Below are 18,364 nucleotides of genomic sequence, written 5' to 3'. Positions count from 1 at the left end.
AGGAAGGAAATCAGATCTGCAATTCCCCATCTTCTGGGTCGGAATGGCGGCGATGACGGAGAGGTTAGGGATGATTTTTTGACATCGATATATCAGTGAGGGAACTAGAACTTGATGGAGCCCAGTACAACGGCTTCATGGCTTGACAACGAAAGACGACATTGTTCTCTGGCGAAATAATTGGTCCCACTCTGTTTACGGTCAACCAGATCTTATAAAGGAGATATGGTAACATGGGCACTTCCGAACATTATCGTGTATGGCGCCAGTGGCCGTGAAGGGTCAAACGATGCGATGAATTCGCCGCTTCGCGAAGCGTTACCAGGAGAGAGTTCATGGAATCACTCTGGAAAAAATCTGCATGAAAGACTGTGTACCTGACTCGAGGGGTATATGTGAAACTCACCTTCGACCATGCGAACGCTCTGCGTAGAGGCAATGTCTGAGCACTGGCCCTCACCGATTAGTTTCTTCGTGGCGACATACATTATCCAATTTGCGCTCTATTCCTACCCGCGCTCCTTAACGCTCTGCGTAGGTGCAGACTTGGGAAATACCTTTATCTGTCGTATAGAGGGTGCATGGTCCCACCTCTTCTTTCCTCAGCGGACTGCCAACGCCGCGGTGCGCTCACAGCCATGAAGCACTCTTTGATCTTATCTTATCTTCCTCGCTGGCCGGACCAGGGGATCGGCACCACACCACAGCCAGAGTACAGGAATTATACAGGAATGTGAACCGCGCAGTCGACATCACAATGGTCATCTCTCTGATGGCTTAGGTTCCTGCACTTGTTCATCTATATTTGATCGGAAAATTAACTGATCGGTGTTACCGCTCCGGCAGGCGGGGTCATGGGATGGCCCTGCACCGTGAGTTCTGTTTAGAACGCAGGGAATACCTCCGTTTTGCTGATGGTGAGCAGCAACATGCCAGAATCCGTCATGCAATCTCGCGGGTACAACCTGACCCTCATATGGACCTAGACCTTCCTAAGAGTATTCCAGCAGGTGCGTGCTCGTCGCGCTAATTTTCTCGACGGAGCAAAATTACATTGTTCCTGGCTATACCTGACCACCACCATTGCCATTCCTCCCGTCCGCCAACGAAGAATTAGAGTCATGGACCCACGTTCGAGTAACAGAACCACCAGCAACCAGCCGCATTTGCAGTACTCGCAATATACGGGAACAAAATGGCGCAGGAGCGAATTTTCCCCAGCATTTTATTTAAGGCTAATGACTTCGCAGATTTGAAACATCTACGTCAGCCAGTCGGCTGAGCTCCAGGGATACAACGATGCGCACAACGTCTCATATTTTACTGTATGGTAAGCCTGTGACGGCTTCTCCTCACATATACTACTAATGGTGCCTCTGCAGAGGACTTTGGGTACAACCTGGGCGACGTAGTAGTGGCGACTGATGACTCCATCAAGACGAACATGGTACTAGTCTTTGCTTGTGTGTATATGTACTTACGATCCCAGCTCCAGACCGGAGCGACTCACTGGCCTGGCTTATGCAGGAGAACGGCTCGCCCTTTTTTAACGTAAGTTCCTGGAAATTTCCTCCTCCATCTCTACCTGACACTATGTTACGGATTCCGTACACGGCAAGCAGACAAGAGGTCTGCACGGAGATAAAGATGACGGATACGACTTGGTCGTTTGCCCCTTGGACTTCCAGCAGAATGGTCAGACCGTCGACGTCGTGCGTTACTGACCTTCTTTAACGGTCCAACTCTCTAACTGGCATGAAGCAGGTCTTGCATGATGATGATCAAACCGCTACCTGCTGGTTGCCGTCTCACAGCTATTGCCGCTGTGCGTCCTCTACGCGTGGCGATAGCGTTTCCCCTGGTGTCCCCATTCTAGACTCCCTAGTCGACTCGCAGCACTACGGTCCCACCTTTGCCAGTGGACCATCTGCGGCTCGCACTCGGCAGGCCTTTGCTATTGGAGCTGTCATCAGACAGCACTGCAATGAAGCGAAGAGCATCAAAGCCTCAAACCCGATACTCGAGTGTTATCCAGCGCCAGCATTAAGGGACTGCTTTCATCATCTATACCCTTGTCATCATCTACGCTCTCATCATCATCTTTTATCCCAACGTTGTCATTGAGGTCACGGTCAGCCCGTCAAATTGTTCCTTCTTGTTCGTTGGGGTCACGGTCAGCACCTCATTCTTGTTCATCGAAGTCTAAGCTTACGATTCGTCGGATTCGATCATCCTCTCTCCGATCTCCATCCCCATTATTCTTGATTGTCACTCACGTTCATCCCCAGGTCTGTACGACGTATACGAGGTAGTTGAAGTCGGTCACAGTCGTCCTCAGCATCACACACCTTCTGGTGTGATCGAAATTGGTGACAGTCCTCGTTATGCTGACCCTGCTCCTGACGACTATGATTCACTGTGGCGGTATGGCTATGTGCAGGTTCCGAATGGTCGACACCACGACAATGACGGCGACCTAGAAAAGGTGGATGCGACGGCACGACAGCGACAGCGACCTAGACGACCTAGATAATAAGGGTGGGGCGACGGGTTCATAGAGAAGGGCGGGCGTGTGTGATTGGATGTATGCGCCCTAGATAATAGGTTTTTGCGCACCATGGGCGACGTTGAGGTCCCGTTCACTGTTTCATAGACAGAAGTTAGAGCGGGCAAAAGGTCCATAATTATTCAGTGATGTAGTACGACCAAACAGGACGATCTATGCGCGTACTTCTGCTATTCCTCTGGATATATTGTGTCAAGCAAGAAGTGTATAAGAGAAGCAAACCTAGGAGCAGAGTGAGAGATATGATAACGGCGCGTCGGCTTATAGCCAGTCCAGAATTAGCCTCAGGCATTGATAGAATGACATCAAGCGCATTGAGGAAGGACAGGCGAGCTGCACGCGATGTAGACAACATCCCGAACTCCTTGATATGACAAGAATGGCTCCCATGATTTCAGACGAAGGAGATTCGTCTACTCCAGCAAAACCTCGAATGCGCCTACAACTTGTGAACCGTGGCCATCGTTTTCAAAGTTTACGAAGAACTCCAATCCCCCGAGGCCCTTTCTCTGAAGCGCGCACGATACGAGGAGGCTGACACCCAGATGACGAGCCAGTCAACGACATACACTTTGAAGGCTCGCCGGTGCGGAGTGAACCGAGACTGACCAAGGATACTGGTTCAAGAGTCTGGGCACCCGGTCTGAGAGCGCCTCGACTACGAAGCTAACTTTTCTGTGCACGGCAATACACGCTCTGAATCCTCCAGGCATACCGGGGAGAGGACATATGTCACGCAGTCAATGAACACTTCTACACTCTTGGCTCTTTCGCTTCTTTCGAACGGCGCGACGAATCGCTTCACGGGTACAACAGACACGAGGATGTTGGAGCAGGTGGTAAAGGAAGGCGACAAGGCGCGTCACTGTCTTGAGTGTGCTAAGTTGAAGAATGTGCATCTCGTGGAACACGGCGTACGAAAACCCATTGGACGGTGTTGCGTGTCAATACTTGGTAACACAGTTTCAAGCCCAAACGCGCAAGTCAGGAGCCTGATACATACCGACGCCATCCCATTTTCCGCCATACGTTTCGGTCTTGCGGGTGGTGGTGGAATGCCAAGACCGCGTGCAAATGTAGACAAGCGCCCAGGGAGCCCGGGTGACTAAGCAAATGAATGATGTCACCGAGAATGCACACAGAGCGACCGGTATAGGAGACTCCAAATGTGGTCGTTCGCAATGATCATATTCTACCAGTAGCACATTAGAGAAGATAATCAGAAGAAAAGCACACGGACGTACCTATCAACGGCGTTCGATGCCTTGGCTACAATTCCCTGGAGCTTCAAAGCTTCAAGTTTGAGCCTCTTACCTCCAAGCTAAAAGTGGCAATTTGCTCCATGAGTTCGCTGGAATGCATGTCAGCATACTTAAGCTGCTCACCAGAACGAACTCTTGACCGATTCTAGGGGAATCGGAATCTGAAAATGGCGGAAGGATATAAGAAAGCAAGCAAGCCTAGCAATTCCCGCGAACGCGACGGACTGACCATTGTGGCTACCTTCCTCGCGGCCTTTGACTTCCTTTTGGGTTTGCCTCGGCCTGTGCTTTCGGAACTCCAGTACAAAAACATTTTAGTATGAACCCCAAGTTGTGTTAGCCGTGATTACATTATGCTTCCGCTCGGTCTCATAGCCTACCGAGAGCCCGTTTGTTCTGCAATAACGTATTGCTCGAGGTATGTCAATTCAGTACTACTCGTTGTACAGGATCTGGTCTGTTACAGACGTTACAGACGCAGCACGGCTCAGCTCACATAGCTCCTTCATCCAGATAGTGCGAATTTATTCCCAGTTCCCTGAGAAGCGATTCCTCGAGGTTACCCGATATTACGTCCACTAGCTCTGAAGAAATCGCGGCGAGTACATTGGAAATAAAACGCTGGTTAAGTCGGATTAGAGAGAATTCACGTTACGAGCAAGCAGGATTGACAACTACCTGGTGGGAGATACTGAAGTACGCCCGAATTTCAGCCATAACACTGAGCTCGGTGTTGTACGGCTGGAGGTCCGCCATACCCCTCCTCATGGAGTCGTACCTTTGTGCGAATCGATATTTGATGGCACGCAGTTCCATGTTACTGCCAACTCTAGGCGTAGTCTCCAATTGGAACAATTTCAGCACGAGGTCCAATGCCTTCTGAGAGGCGGCATCGACTATTTCGGCCGCAATATTTCTAGGGAAGGGTCAGAAGATGTATTAGCCAAGAAGATAAGACCACACATACGTTACGTCCAACCGTAACAGCGGGAATGTACTAAAATAAACAAGTATCAGCGCATCGAGCTCGCACCGAAGCGTCTCTGCAGTTTTCTCCACGCAGAGACGGGCACAATTCTTCCAATCCTGCTGGAAACTCTCAATCAGAGCTACCTTTGTGGCGTTGGGCACGCTCCCAGCTAGCTCCCGAGTCGTATACCTAATAGCACAATGAAATTGTAAATCGCAAAGCCCTGGATGACATCAACGCACTTGCTGATTTCTTTCCGGAAATCTTCGAGGAAAACAGCTTGACAAGGATCAATCTCAAATTCATCCTCAGGCTCGCATAGGGATGGCGGGACGATGGCAGCAGATAGATATTCTTCGCCGTTTGCATATGGTAAAAAGCGGGGGAATGACATCCGAATATTGCACTTGAAATCATCGTGCACACGATTTATAGCTGCAAGAACGCGTGGCTCAACCGAAGAGTCCTGAAACGAGCGGCGTAGGTTGGCAGTGAAGGAATTTATAATATGAAACAGGATGATGTGCGGGGAGACATCGCCTGAGGAGACGCCATCCAGTAGCGGTCGGAGTCCCGGGCTAAGACCTGGTCGGAGTTAGTTAGTCTAAACGTACCTCAAGATGCGCATAGCTTGCCTTGGATTTGGTCCCATTCAAAACCCATAGTGATATAGTCTGATAGTCTAGAAGGAGGATTAAATTAGTGGTCATGACCTACTGCGTGAATATGTTCCTTACTTGCGCATGTTGGACAACAACGTACGAGAAACAGCCCGCTCGTTCCTCACAGTCTTATATACTTTGAGGAAGTGGGTCCTATACAATGAAGGGTCTCTCGGAACAAAGGTTCACTCAGAATAAAGGTTCACTCGGAACAAAGGTTAGCTAACAATGACGAGTGGCTCATCGCTCAATGCCACAGCACCAAGGAGGACCCATTTGGACACTCCCAAGCACAGCCGCAGTCATAATCGGGAAAGGCAGTGGGTGATCCCGAGGCCGAGATGTCGTTAAACGTCGGCTTCCCAATGTTCAGTAGGTTTGAGATACGTGGAAATGGTTGTGGCTTACTTAGCGTTAATGAACAGAAAGCTGATCTTCAGGTCATCAATGATAGTATTCAAGAGCACAGAAGTGAATGCGCAAGAGCCTACAAGAACCATACTAAAGAGATGCGGATTCCCCAAAGTGAAAAAGCAGAGTATTGGAGCCATGAAATCATTCGTCGGTGTCATTGGTCATGGTTGCCCGGGCCTTCTCCGGTGCGCGACACATTACAGACCGGTATTCAATTCGAAAGGCCTCCAGGGGGCGGCGGAACCTGCTCGGAGACGAGACGGACAGAATTACCACAAAACAAATAGCGCACAACAACAACTGTGTAAAAAGGGCGCGTTCAGTACTCAGTACTCAGTGCCGGGCCGTTAACGTTCACTTTTGGATCGGGAGAGCTTGCTCCCCGAGCAAGAATTATCTGCAGTCACCGAACTCAGACGTTGCTCGAATAACTTCTCAGAGCACTGCACTGGCACTTGACCATGGATTTCGACTCGGTAACTCGACTCGCCTCGCCTGTGGAGTTGGCCAACTCGCACCGACTCACCGACGAGTTTGACCAGTCCTGAGCTCTGATTGGCTCACAGCCTTACCTCGCTCCAACTCGCCGGAACGAGATCCCCGTCGTCCTCGACCACCGCGCGCTAAACGCGAACGTGAACCTCATTGTGCTTCAAAGCTTCACCAAGTGAGCGGGACCCTGCGGGACCCGTCAAGTTCTCCCCCTTCGCGTTGTCCGCCCTCCGTCTCGTCGAGCACCCACTATCATTCGCACCGTACAGGTCGCCGAGAATCGTGCAGGGTAGCTCTCCAGGGCCAACTGTGATTCATGCGCAATCACCCACTGAACCTGTGCCTCATGTAGTTCATGTAGTCCAAGCCCGATCCCGTAGATGGCCTAGTGAAGGTGCGTGTTACTTGGCAGTTATACCATAGCTCGCGCGAACAAGTCAGGTTTTTCAACCTGTGCGGCTATTACAGTGTCTCGACAATGGAGCCTCCCTACAGTGAACGGGACCAACAGTTGTTTTGTTAGATACAAAGGTACGCCGCTAGCTTCTCAATTTAAAAAAGGCCCAGAAATATCGGTGTGTACCGTCAGTTACCATTACATGTGTCTAACGAGGCACTGCGGGCGGCTGGACTGCTGTTTTTGTGTATCTAGTAGTTTACTAGATCTTTCATTGTGCAATTTTCTGAGGCAAACGGTGGAGAATTGCACAGGCGGGAAATTTTTGAGATCGGCCAAGATGCTAGAACTAGCCAAGTAATAGCCAAGTAACACATTTGTACTGCAGATGCTACAACATGATGCTCATCTTACACAAAACTGTTATTTTAGATAGGAAGGCTGACATGATTTTTAACATCTTGTTCCTTGCTAAGAACGTATTTGAGAAAAATGTAGGAAAGATATATGGTCCCATGAAGGCATTACGCCCAGTCACGCGTCACGACTCACTCGCGATTCGGGAAGCGGGCGCTTCTCATGCAGAAGTTTGAACGCGACACATTTGGCCATGATGTTGGCGCGTTTGCTCGCGTCATGCTCGCGTCAACTCCATCGCCCCCTGCTTAGACTAGAAGCTGAATATGCCATTTCGAGCCACCCAACATCGTATACATGCCCTCGTCTTCGACCTTCAATGCAAGCGCCCGATTGCTTGGATTGCACTCCCGCGACATTGTCTTCCACGATGCTCAAGGCCCCGGAATGTCCTTCGGCCCGGGGCTCTATCCTAGTATCCTGGCAAATCTGTAGCCTTCAGCTTGTCGTCGCTACGTTGGTCGCAAAAAAAAAAAAAAACATGTACGTATGACGGTCCGAGGATGTCTAATTTCGCCCTCTATCATGTGGTTTTGGACACTATACAATGCCAAAGCCAGCTGGAGCACCACCCTTCCATCGAAGTACGCTCATCCGCTCGCCACGCACCGTTATTGAGCGTGACGATTTGTCTTCACTAATGAAGTCTGCCGCAGGTCCACATTAATGGCGTGGCCGCGCTCCTCTCTTAAATATCCCTGCAGGCAACCGCAGCCAACGCGCCGTTGACGCACCTCTCGATTTGAGGCCATCATTATGCGACGGTAATGATGAGCTAATTGTCATTAAATTTTGTCAATCGCGACGGTTCTTTTTTATGAAAGCTACTCTCACTTAAACATCAGGTATATCAGATGTTCTAGCAGCCCTCGTAAGAGGCATGGTATTAATTTCAGATTCAGGAATACTACCCCCGAACCGGACGATACCTACAGTGCTAAAACGTCTCAGATATGGTAAGTGTTTGATATATGTGGTGCGGTTGCGCAACAATGTCTGTCAAAACTGCGATAGATCGCACATCCGCGGACTATTTTAAGAGACGAAGGGACAGCTGCCATCGGGGAGTGAGCCCGGATTGCTGTAATAACCAGAGCAATGCAATAAAAGGTTCCAGTTCGGTTTATGGAGTATGTCATCTCTACTTTTATGCTTGGTCGATTCAGCCATTGAGCCCTGTCGCAGCCACACATACGCTGCACTGCTGATCCCTCTCAGCTTGACGCTAGCCGTCTCTTCGTTCTCTGGAGCCTGGTTGCTGCCAATATACACAGCTGAGCGCCGGCCTTAGCCATTTCTGCGCACTCTCATCTACCGGAGGAGCCGTTACCTCGTATCCTGTTCTCTATCTGCCACCAATTACTACTTGAACTATCCTCCTCGCGTCTTCTCTCGCAATGAAATATCTCATTGAGGTTAACAAAAATACTTTCGAGGTGAGTTGAAAAGGCTGAATATGATCAACATACTCAACACTGCGCAGACGATGACTGCGGTTATGACTAGAGACCACACCTGCCGGACCGACGTAAATTGGAATGGTTTTATTGAAGTATGTCTATTTCGGAGTATAACGTTCCATGTGCTCAGAAATTTCCACAGGCTATGCGGTCGATAGGATTTAGAGTTACCGGCATTACTGGCTCCAAGTTCCGTTTCGATCCTCCCGCCATTATGCAACGTCGGACAATCGTGATCCATGATGTGCGTGTCTTCTTGGTGTTCTAGAATTCCCAATTACTAACGTTTTGATAGCCTCACACTCCAGCTCTTGACAAAGACCAGCTACGCTGGTAAGTAGTCTTTCAGGCCCCCCGTGGCGTACTAACTTATCTTCAGGCTGCGAAAGAAATTGGTCAAAAATTATGATTGGAGCGAGGAAAGTTTTGTTAGAAGATCGGACGAAGAAGAAGGCGGTATTAAGATTGTTTGATCTACCTAAGCATGGCGCTTGGCCATGCCTTTTCCTTGTTTACAACAGTTAAGGGATTGTCGTCACGGCTATTTTTTGCAAGTGCTCACACAGGGCGTAGCTTGAATTTGGCACCGGCGCGGTTCAGGTGCTTGTAGTCCTGCTTCTTACGGTACTGTGCGCTCTCGTTAACTCTCGTGAGAATAATTCATGAATCCACGTGCAGGTGTTCAGCTAGACGTTCGCGAAGAAGACCCTGCGACTATCTATTTGGACTTCCTGCGCGACAACATCCTTCAACAAGGGACCGGCTTGGGGGGCAGGCCGGGCGCAGAGGGATGACCTGCGCCTGCAGTGGGTGAAGTTAGTATCGTAGATCCACAGGCAATGGCGCTTACCTCATCGCATATGCTACTCGACCGACAATCTAACACTGTATTTTAGTGTCCAGCGCAAGTTCGCTGGCCTTCTGTTGCTATCTGGTGTCCCTCTCGTACGGTTGGTACCTCTCTGTCTCGTACCCAGCATTCTGACACTATATTTTGACTTCTGCAGCATGCCAGTCCTCGTGCCCCTTCTGCGTATCTCGTCCGACATTCCTTGGTATTCTGACTTACGGCCTTACCTTCGACATCCGCCTGCGCAGGCATCCTTAGCAGTAGTGTACTTGATATTTGAACGTCTCGCGAACGAGGTGCCCCTTCGCGCTGCTACGGGCAAGCCAACGGATGGCGCGGGGGCCGGGCGAGGGACGTGCGCCTGCACCAGATGAAGTCGGTGTTGCGAATGTCAAGATCCGCAGAGAACGGCAAGTACCTTATCATTTGTGCTACCCGACCGATGCTAAGGTCCCGTTCCTCCTGCGATGCGCCGTCGCAATATCTTAACCCCCACGAGCGGCATTCTGACTTAGTCGTCGGTATTGTTCGCAGGCTTGCATGCTCAGTCGTCCCTGTGGCTCCCTCGTTGGTTCCCTCGTCTCACTCACCGAGTCCCCAACTTTGCGCAGGTGCATGCACTGATGCTGCCAAGGGAAGTCCGCACATCCATGCTAGCCTTCGGCTGCCCGTTTCGATTTAGCCTCGTCTAAGGTTTCGCCTTCATGTTTCGAGTTTCGGCGAGCCGGGCTCTTCCCCTTCGCCGGCTCGCTGCTCTTCCCACCTCCGGACACCACGTTTCGACACGTCGCAGGTGTTGTCGGGCGCCGAAGCAAGGGTTCGCGTGCGTGGCACTGTTGAATTCCGCGTGTAGCTCACTGATTCAGTGCGTCGAGCGCACTGGCCGTATATCTTGACATTCAGCGGGGTGTGATAGTTATCCACGTGCGGAAAGACGGTAGCACATATCTTCCTCTGGTGCTCCTCATGTCTGTGGGTGCGCGAGCCACTTCACACGTCATCCAGCGCTTGATTGTCAGTGCCCTTGCGAGAAACTGCAGCCGTCGTCTACCTCCTCGATTTTCGTGCAAGACTTTCCTGGTTCTCCGAGTGATGTTTCATGGACCTAAGAAGAGGGCAGAGGGCCAGATATCGTTATTCGGTGATGTCTTGTGCTCTCTGCTCCCAGAGACAGAGAGCGCTCGAGTGGCCATCGATCGGCCAAGGCGGGTTGACGCGTACGTATGGCGCGTGAATATCACGTGTGCGCGTTGCAGTCCGCCTGCGTAGTCAGCTAATCTCATCCGTTTCACCGACGGTTTCTCAGTAGCTCTGCACCATGGTCGACCCTAGACAATCATTCTGCGTACCTCTCAACTGCAACCACGCTATACTCATAGCTTCGGCCCACAACATTGTCCTTCCAAACCCATGCGCGATCAGGCTGCACCCGAAGCTTCGATAAGGCGATCGATAGTTAACGCTATGCTCCTCTGTTGCTCGCTACCTAGGTCGTCGTTTCGTCATCTCTTCTGCGCTATCCTCTTTAAACTGAAAAGAGAGAACAAGTTCAGTCGTTTCCTCCATGCAGCGACACACGTGGAATGAAGTACCCGCTGTGCAGCTAGCGCTCCAGCGTAATTTGTCAATTGTCGACAATGGGAACCGCGAGTGTTGCGGAGGGTACACGTTTGTACAGCGTCTGGGAGATGTGTGGCCACTATGTCTGGTTTGATGTGCGATCCTGTGAGTCATGGACACATCTGACTACAAGCTTTCTTGCATCTGACCCAGTCCCCGACAGGTGCAATCTTTTTACGCTCGGTGTCATCGCTGCGTGCTTTCCCCTACATCATGCCCGCGAACGTCGAATTGTCTTATACGACAAGCCTTAGGTCAACCTGCCTTCGACATGCTCATGCGCGGCGAGGATATCGTGCGTATCGCCAAGTTTGCAAAAGCTGGGATCGCCTCGTACATACTCTCCGAGACCGCGGCGGCGAAGGGGCGCACCGAATATGAAACCAAGAGGCCTCCGCCATCGATATTATCGGCCTACATAGGCGGCGACCGTCGGCATCCTCCCATGGTATATGCGCACGTTCGCGCAGTGTCTGCCGAGGTCTAGCCGTGACACCAAGGCATTACGCGCGCTGGCTGACCGGCATGAGGGCGAACGTAGTCTCGCAGCGGCTCCCTGCTGCGCGACAGGAGGGCACGGACGAGAAGAGTTTCGATGATATGTTTGACAGGCTCTTGAGCCGCCAGGACGAGAACAGGAATCCGATCGGTCCGGAGGAGCTCACACAGACTGCCGAAGCGATCACGCTCCTCGTACACAACGTCCAAGTGCTTACCTCATTGTCATCGGTCGTACAGTGTCGTGATCGATGATCCAACAGCTCGCTGTCGGCCATTATATGCTACATGGCTCACGAGCAAGAGGTGCAGAAGAAACCGCTGGCAGAGCTCGACACCGTAGCAAATATACTCGAGCATCCTGCGGGAGTAACATCAAGTTACTGCGATACCCGTACCTCGAGGCCTTCATCAACGAGGGTCTCCTCCGAAGGGGGCTACACTGGGTTAGGGCACGCCTTCCCGGAGGACATTAGAGTCACGTATAGTCTGCACCACTCCAATGAGGCCGAACGTTCCGCTCTAAGTGTTGGTATGATGCTCAACCCTCAGTGTATGCACGTGCGTAGGCATTGCATCGACAAGAATAACGAAAATAGTATTGGGAAAGCCAACAGCAAGGGAACTGAGTAACGAGAGCTACCAAGGAAGAATGCGAGTGCATGTGGAGATCATAAGAAAAGCAAGTGCAGAGAGCGTGAGTGCAGAATACAAAAACCAGGAGAGTACGGCAAACACCGGAAAGATTGACATGAACGAGATACGCTCTTGGTATGGCCAGAGATAAACGAAGCTTGAGCTAAGTTATTCTGATGCAGTAAGGAGATGTCAGACGCTGTGAACAACCAATAAAGAGTGGGACAAAATGACAAACCATGCTTTTTGCCCCAGAACAATCGGAAGCGTCTAGCAGGTGGCACTCTCACCGCCGGAATGTCTCTAATCACCGAAACCCCCTCCTCCGCTGAAACATCGATATGCCCTGCGTATCCGGCCAAATCCTCCAAATGGGTGTTCCTGAGACTTATTTCAAATTCCAATCGTTCTATCTTGTCATCGAGAACAACCCCAACCGCCTTCAAACTCTCAATAAGAGCTCGAGTGGAGATCCTGATTTCACGCAATAGATCCAGGGCGCGCACGGCCTGTTTAGCAGACGTCGCATTCATGCTGTCCTTCAAGTCAGTTGCTGTTGAACAGGTCAATATGGCAGGACTAACTGATGCTCTTGGCCGCTCGCCATGTCTGTGAGCTGGCTGGCTGGCGATCCGAATGGTTGCACCTAGTTAAAACGCTCTATTTTATAATTCATCTGGCTTAGCGCAAGCGGCGGAGATCAGAATGCGGAGCGCCTCGGAAAAACCTTTCCTGCCTAATAAGACAGTTGTGACGGATTTTGACCCCCCCTTGCAATAGAAACGAAAAAATTAGGGCATTTTGAGTAATTTTTGTCCCCTACAAGGCAGTTACAAGCCCCAAATAAGAAGTTGTCAGGCAAGGTTCGGCACATTATTTTTTTCCGACTAATATTTGTGACTCCAAACTTGTGCCACGCCGTAGCCGCTGTCCACTGCTTTATCGCATTCTTCAAACTGTTGCATCTTGTGACATGTGTAGTCTAGGGCTCCGAGAGATTTCCTCGAAGTTTAGTGCGCGGAAAGCTGGTATGTCACCCGCTGCCGAATTGGGTAGCCTTAATTCCTCGGCTTGGCTAAAGCAGAGCGCCAGCCATGAATACCGTGCTAAAGATCCTGGATAAGGAACGAGGAGAGGTTGGCGAGAGAGCATATAATGCCGCAAGACCAATGCATGAAAATGGTGGTAGCGCATTCAACTTGCAGCCGGGGTCCAGGAATGCTTCGATCATCTATGTGCTGCATTGTGCCAAGAGAATGGAAGCCACTGCCACTCGCTCTTGACTTGCTTTGTGAGGCTGTCGCTATATCAGCAGAGCTCTCCATTGACATGCAGTATCCTCTGTGCTGTCACTACGACCATAATCTCTCAATCACCTTCATCAAGCAGCTGCTACGGAAGAACCATGGATGATATGTGCGCATTCTGTATATTGTGTGCATGCATGTTTAGAATTGAGCCCAACTCTAGCTGTGTTCTTTTTATGACTACGGACGTCTGGTATTCACGTACTACCGCCGAAATCGTTACCGAGGATGCAGAATGGGAGGACGCACATTTGGTATTCGTCAAACTTGCTCCGACTCGATGTGAGATTGTGGCACACACTCAGGTTTTCTTATAATCCATCTTCCATTTGTCAGATGGTATCCTTGTAAATTCTCCAGCATCGCACAACAATGACAGTGTTGAACTGTTTCATGGGGTTATAGGGGAAAATTGGTGTTTCTCTTGTAATGAGGTAAGACCCACATTACACAGTCAATTGGCAATACTCAGTTGTAACTCAACAATTTGGTCAGGCATCAAGTATTCTCGGTTGGTCAATATTTCCTGAGTCGGAGCTTCATCAGCTGGACTTCGAGAACTGCGCCCTATACTGGCTTTTCATGCAGTATTATTGTGCTGCCTGTAGTCAGATTTATGCAGAAGACAGCAGCATGTGGGCACGGATGAATGATGCCGCGCGATCATTTGAGTCATTTTTTGAGTCAAGCACTGATCCTGATGAAGCCGCCATCCCTGGCAATGTTTGGAATGGCTTAATGGGGATCGAACCTCGTGGAGACCACGATGCTGCTCATCTGGGTGAGGTGCTGGATGCCGATGATAATGACATAGGAAGGTCCGTCATCTGGAATAAGTGTCTCCTTTGTTGATCTCAATGCTGCTACAGGGATAGCTCAGCATCAGGTCATATACCTCCTTCGAGTGATATATCACCAACTACAGAAGAACGTCTCCCAGATTCATCAAATATCAGTGAGGACACCTTCCATAACTGCATGCTCTACACTGATACTTCGACATTCCAGTGACTGTGTAGTGGCTATACATTGTAACTCGTATCAACTCGCTGATGTCGGGCAGCCCGGAGTCGACTAAGGTTGAGAGCAGGTACGGGTCGAGCGGTACCGCTGGATGACGATGACTCAGATAGAGACAATGGAGGCGGCATAGAGATGAGGGCGGTGGTGTCGCAGAGGAAGCCAATGGCATAGGAGCAGGGAACACTTTTAGTAGGCTCGCTAACATCGGACAAATACGCTAATGAAGACCGAGGTCTCACTGAAACCGATGATGAATGTGGTGATGATTCTGGGGAGAGGCTGGAATCAGACGGCCAGGACGGTGAGGGAACGCGCACCGCATACGTCTCCAACTCGAGCAGACTAACATCATCGGAATGATGAGACGATAGGAAGGACAAAACATCGCTCTCAGTTGACTCTGGGGACGAAATCCTCAGTTACCCTCCCACCGACATGGGTGAGACCTCGTGGTTCTGCTGGAACTGACGGGTCGCGGAACAGATGCAACTATATGTGGGCTAACTGCCGAAGGCGGAGGAGAAACCATCCTGACTTCGACCGACGAATGAGGAAGAAAATAACGCTGCTCCCTCCTACCGATCTATCCTTGTGAGGAACTGGGGCAGGCGTCTCCGAAGGACAAACTTGAAGAAGGTAGTCAGCAAGGTCTGCCACGTCTTCCCTGAGCTGTTGGACGTTGTCCGCTAACTCTCTGTTCTCCTCTCCTCCAACTGCGTCAGCATCATGCAACTATTGCAACAAAGGGTTAACGTCGTGAGTCAAAATCGCGCTCGGGGCCTCAGACAGAATCTCTGGAAGGCACCTCTCGGTGGAGGTGCCGGTGAAGGCGAAGGCGGCAGGGGTATCCACATGGCGACACCTGAGAAGAGGATCAGTCGAGAGCGAACAGTAAACGCGTGATTAACATACCGGTCTCACTAGGACCGATGGTGGTGAGCGAGCTGTAGAAAGGAGAGATGGCTCCGTCGAAGGCGCGATAATGGAGGGCTCCACAATGGACGGCACCCCCAAGAGTGAATGGGTACCAAATATCGATCGACGAGACGGAGGGGGGAACGTGAAAGGGTCATTGCCGATTCAGCGGAGATCCGCGTGGGGGATGGAACGCTCGGAGAAGGCGATGCGTTAGCCAGTGTGGATTTCAACGACGGCGACGACGGTATAGACATGACAGACACCGACCTCGGTATTTATCTCCGTTATGGCTATGAGAAGACTCAACCTTGCACGAAGTATCGAGACCCAAAGAGAGCCAGCGAGTGCACTTAAGGCAACGCTCTAAGCGTCGACGGCTTGCACAACAAGTCTGATTGGGCTCCCCAGCGAGACTCGGGAATTGCGAGGCTGGATAGATTGGTAGTTGCTCGATCGTGGACGCGACTGCAGATGTGAGCATACTTGAGGGCGTAGGTGTCACAGAAGGCTCTGTAGGTCTTGTCACAGTCGATAGAGATAAGGTAACGATTCCGACGGAGGAATCGGAGAAGGCAAAGGAGTGGACTCAGTAGAAGACGATATTGGGACTTCAGTTGAAGGAGTAGGGGCAGGTGAAGCTGTGCAGGTTTCAGGCGGAGCTTCCAACAACTCCCTCGAAGCTACAGAGGGGCTGTCTGTTGACGGTGGAATAGGGATATCCTCCGAGCCCGGCGTCAACCTCTCCGGCTCTAGCGGGAGTAACCCTTCCTCTCCTACTGCCCTTCAGCTACGCTTCCGGTATCGTTGGAATCCCCGAAGGGGGTACGTCCACACCTAAGACGTCCGCGTAGACACCTGCCTCCTCAGTAGCATACTCGGTAGAAGCTTCCGTCGAGCATACCTCTGCGGTAATATTAAGTATTCGCGGGGGGGCTCCGTGCGATATTCTTTGACGGTCTCGTACTCAGATCCGGGCTCAGCATCAAGCTTGGCAGAGGTGCAATTCCTCTCCAGGTCAAGAGATCTGGCAGGACAACAAGTCAGCACGCAGCTGCGCCGGAGCAGGCAGTGGTCATGTATTGTTGGCTTTCGCACTTCCCGGGATGGTAGCTGCAGAACGTGGATGTCGCAGATGACCGCGGTCGTACGATGGGAAAAAAAACAGATAGAACATCACTCGGATACGTTCAAAAAGACGAGTGGTCGCCGCCGCCGCCGTGTCGCATGAGTAAAAATTCCTGCCATGCTTCAATAACGGATGGCCTCATCGGCTGCGTACGTGAAAGACCTGACAGCCGGATGAGCCTTGCTAATCACAATGCGCTCTAGTGATTCTTACCTGCACTCCGTAAGGTGACGAAACGCAGAACAACTGCGGTAGATCGACATACGTATAGCGTTGGACACAATGGCGCCAAACATGTTATCTGCACCGAGTGAGCACTCATCGGAATTAAATGTGTTCGTGTCCAACTTACGAGTATCGTACTCTGTGAGACCATTCGAATGCGCCGCGTTTGTCTACCCATCGATCGAGTCAGCTCTTCTCTCGGGTCTGTCCAAATCACCTCACTTACGTATAACGTCCCGTTCGACAGCGCCCCCGCAGTGTTGTTTATGGCGTACGGATTGAGCACGTTGTAGCTACTCGTGTCGGCCCTCTTCCGTATCGGATAGGTTCCGATAGCTGAAGTTCGGAGTATTGGGGTCCGAAGGAACCGCCATCAGCGCAGGTGGAAGGCCCTGTACCTCAGCCTGACCGAAGGGGTCGTCACACGGCTAGAGGCAGAGCTACAATCAAACAAGAAAATAGTGCTACATCAGATATCCGGGAGTGAAGGAAACGAACGACGAACGTTGAACGGCTCGTTCAGGCCGATCCAAGCGCTTGGATGTCGGGACCCGTCTCGGTGTTGTAGAACTAAATTCGTATAACCAGAAACTAGTTTACTGCGTCAGCTCAAGTACGGTGAAACAGAAGGCATTGCATACTCTTGTGCAGCGGGTGTGAATCAGTCTGAAGCGATAGCAGTTGTCTACCATGTGATGGAAAAAGCTCGACAAGTGCCGGAGAACCTGCGAAATGAGATCACCGTTCATACCAGACAATCCATATAACTCCCGAGAAGTCATTACCTTTCGCCGCCCTGAACCAGACGTCGGCCGCAGTTCCACGATCGAAAGCATCATATCCTTCTGGACAGGTATGCAACAGCAGGGTCAATCATCATAGCTGAGACGCGGATTAGCAATTGAATAAGTATGCGAGAGCGATCGATCGCCTACGCACCATGATGCTGGTCGTGAGCGTGGAGAAAATTGAGCCTCGGTAGAGGGAAGTAATCTGGGTCGAGCGTGAAGGCCCGACACTCGTACACGTAGTCTTACACGACTTGACGACGGAGGACTAACGAAGTAAAGGTGAGGCTGCTGCATTCGACATGGGACGTTAATGAGAGCGTCGACTGCATTACATGCGCCCCCTTGTCTTTTGTGAAAGACAAGCTTACGCACGCGCCGCAGAGACTAACGCCATGGTGGAATGACGAAGAATAGGCAGGCACTAGGGACAGCGTACGCGTGGCAATATTTGGGCGCCCGTACATAAACTTGCGCAAATAATCGGAATCGGAATCTACTCTAGTGTAAGTATAGGCCCCGGTTCTGCCCTTCTCGTATTCCCGAACGCGAAAATGTCTTTGAGTATCCACACTTTGAGAATTTCCTTTGCGAAGTGCCGAGATCGACAGACCAGCTCCGTCATTACGTTGCAGGAGAAAATGGCGTTTGTACGTGATCTTTTTCTGCGACACTTACTAGTAGAAAATCTCTTCATCTACTACCGACCGTTCACTTCGTTTGTGATACAAAG

The 18,364-nt window shown here is 50.9% G+C and overlaps 3 protein-coding genes across 3 annotated transcripts; 2 read left to right on the top strand and 1 right to left on the bottom strand.

Moving 5' to 3' along the window:
• Positions 1-4,320: 4,320 nt before the first annotated feature.
• On the bottom strand, positions 4,321-5,192 carry SCP_1900960 (hypothetical protein; the record flags this gene model as incomplete). The annotated part of the gene is made up of 4 exons (XM_027765359.1): positions 4,321-4,449; positions 4,507-4,744; positions 4,796-4,987; positions 5,041-5,192. The coding sequence occupies 4 exons, from the start codon at positions 5,190-5,192 to the stop codon at positions 4,321-4,323; spliced, it is 711 nt and encodes a 236-aa protein (XP_027621160.1).
• A 3,385-nt stretch (positions 5,193-8,577) lies between these two features.
• On the top strand, positions 8,578-9,113 carry SCP_1900950 (hypothetical protein; the record flags this gene model as incomplete). Its single annotated transcript, XM_027765358.1, has 5 exons — positions 8,578-8,616; positions 8,664-8,732; positions 8,783-8,884; positions 8,936-8,973; positions 9,020-9,113. The coding sequence occupies 5 exons, from the start codon at positions 8,578-8,580 to the stop codon at positions 9,111-9,113; spliced, it is 342 nt and encodes a 113-aa protein (XP_027621159.1).
• Positions 9,114-11,635: 2,522 nt separating this feature from the next.
• SCP_1900940 (hypothetical protein) lies at positions 11,636-11,863 on the top strand (the record flags this gene model as incomplete). Its single annotated transcript, XM_027765357.1, has 1 exon — positions 11,636-11,863. The coding sequence occupies one exon, from the start codon at positions 11,636-11,638 to the stop codon at positions 11,861-11,863; it is 228 nt and encodes a 75-aa protein (XP_027621158.1).
• Between the last annotated feature and the right edge of the window lie 6,501 nt (positions 11,864-18,364).

Source organism: Sparassis crispa (assembly GCF_003851025.1).
Source record: "Sparassis crispa DNA, contig_000018F, whole genome shotgun sequence".
In the NCBI taxonomy this organism is placed as follows: Eukaryota; Fungi; Basidiomycota; class Agaricomycetes; order Polyporales; family Sparassidaceae; genus Sparassis; species Sparassis crispa.
The sequence above is the reverse complement of the archived record's forward strand: the minus strand, read 5'-3'. Positions and strand labels throughout refer to the sequence as shown.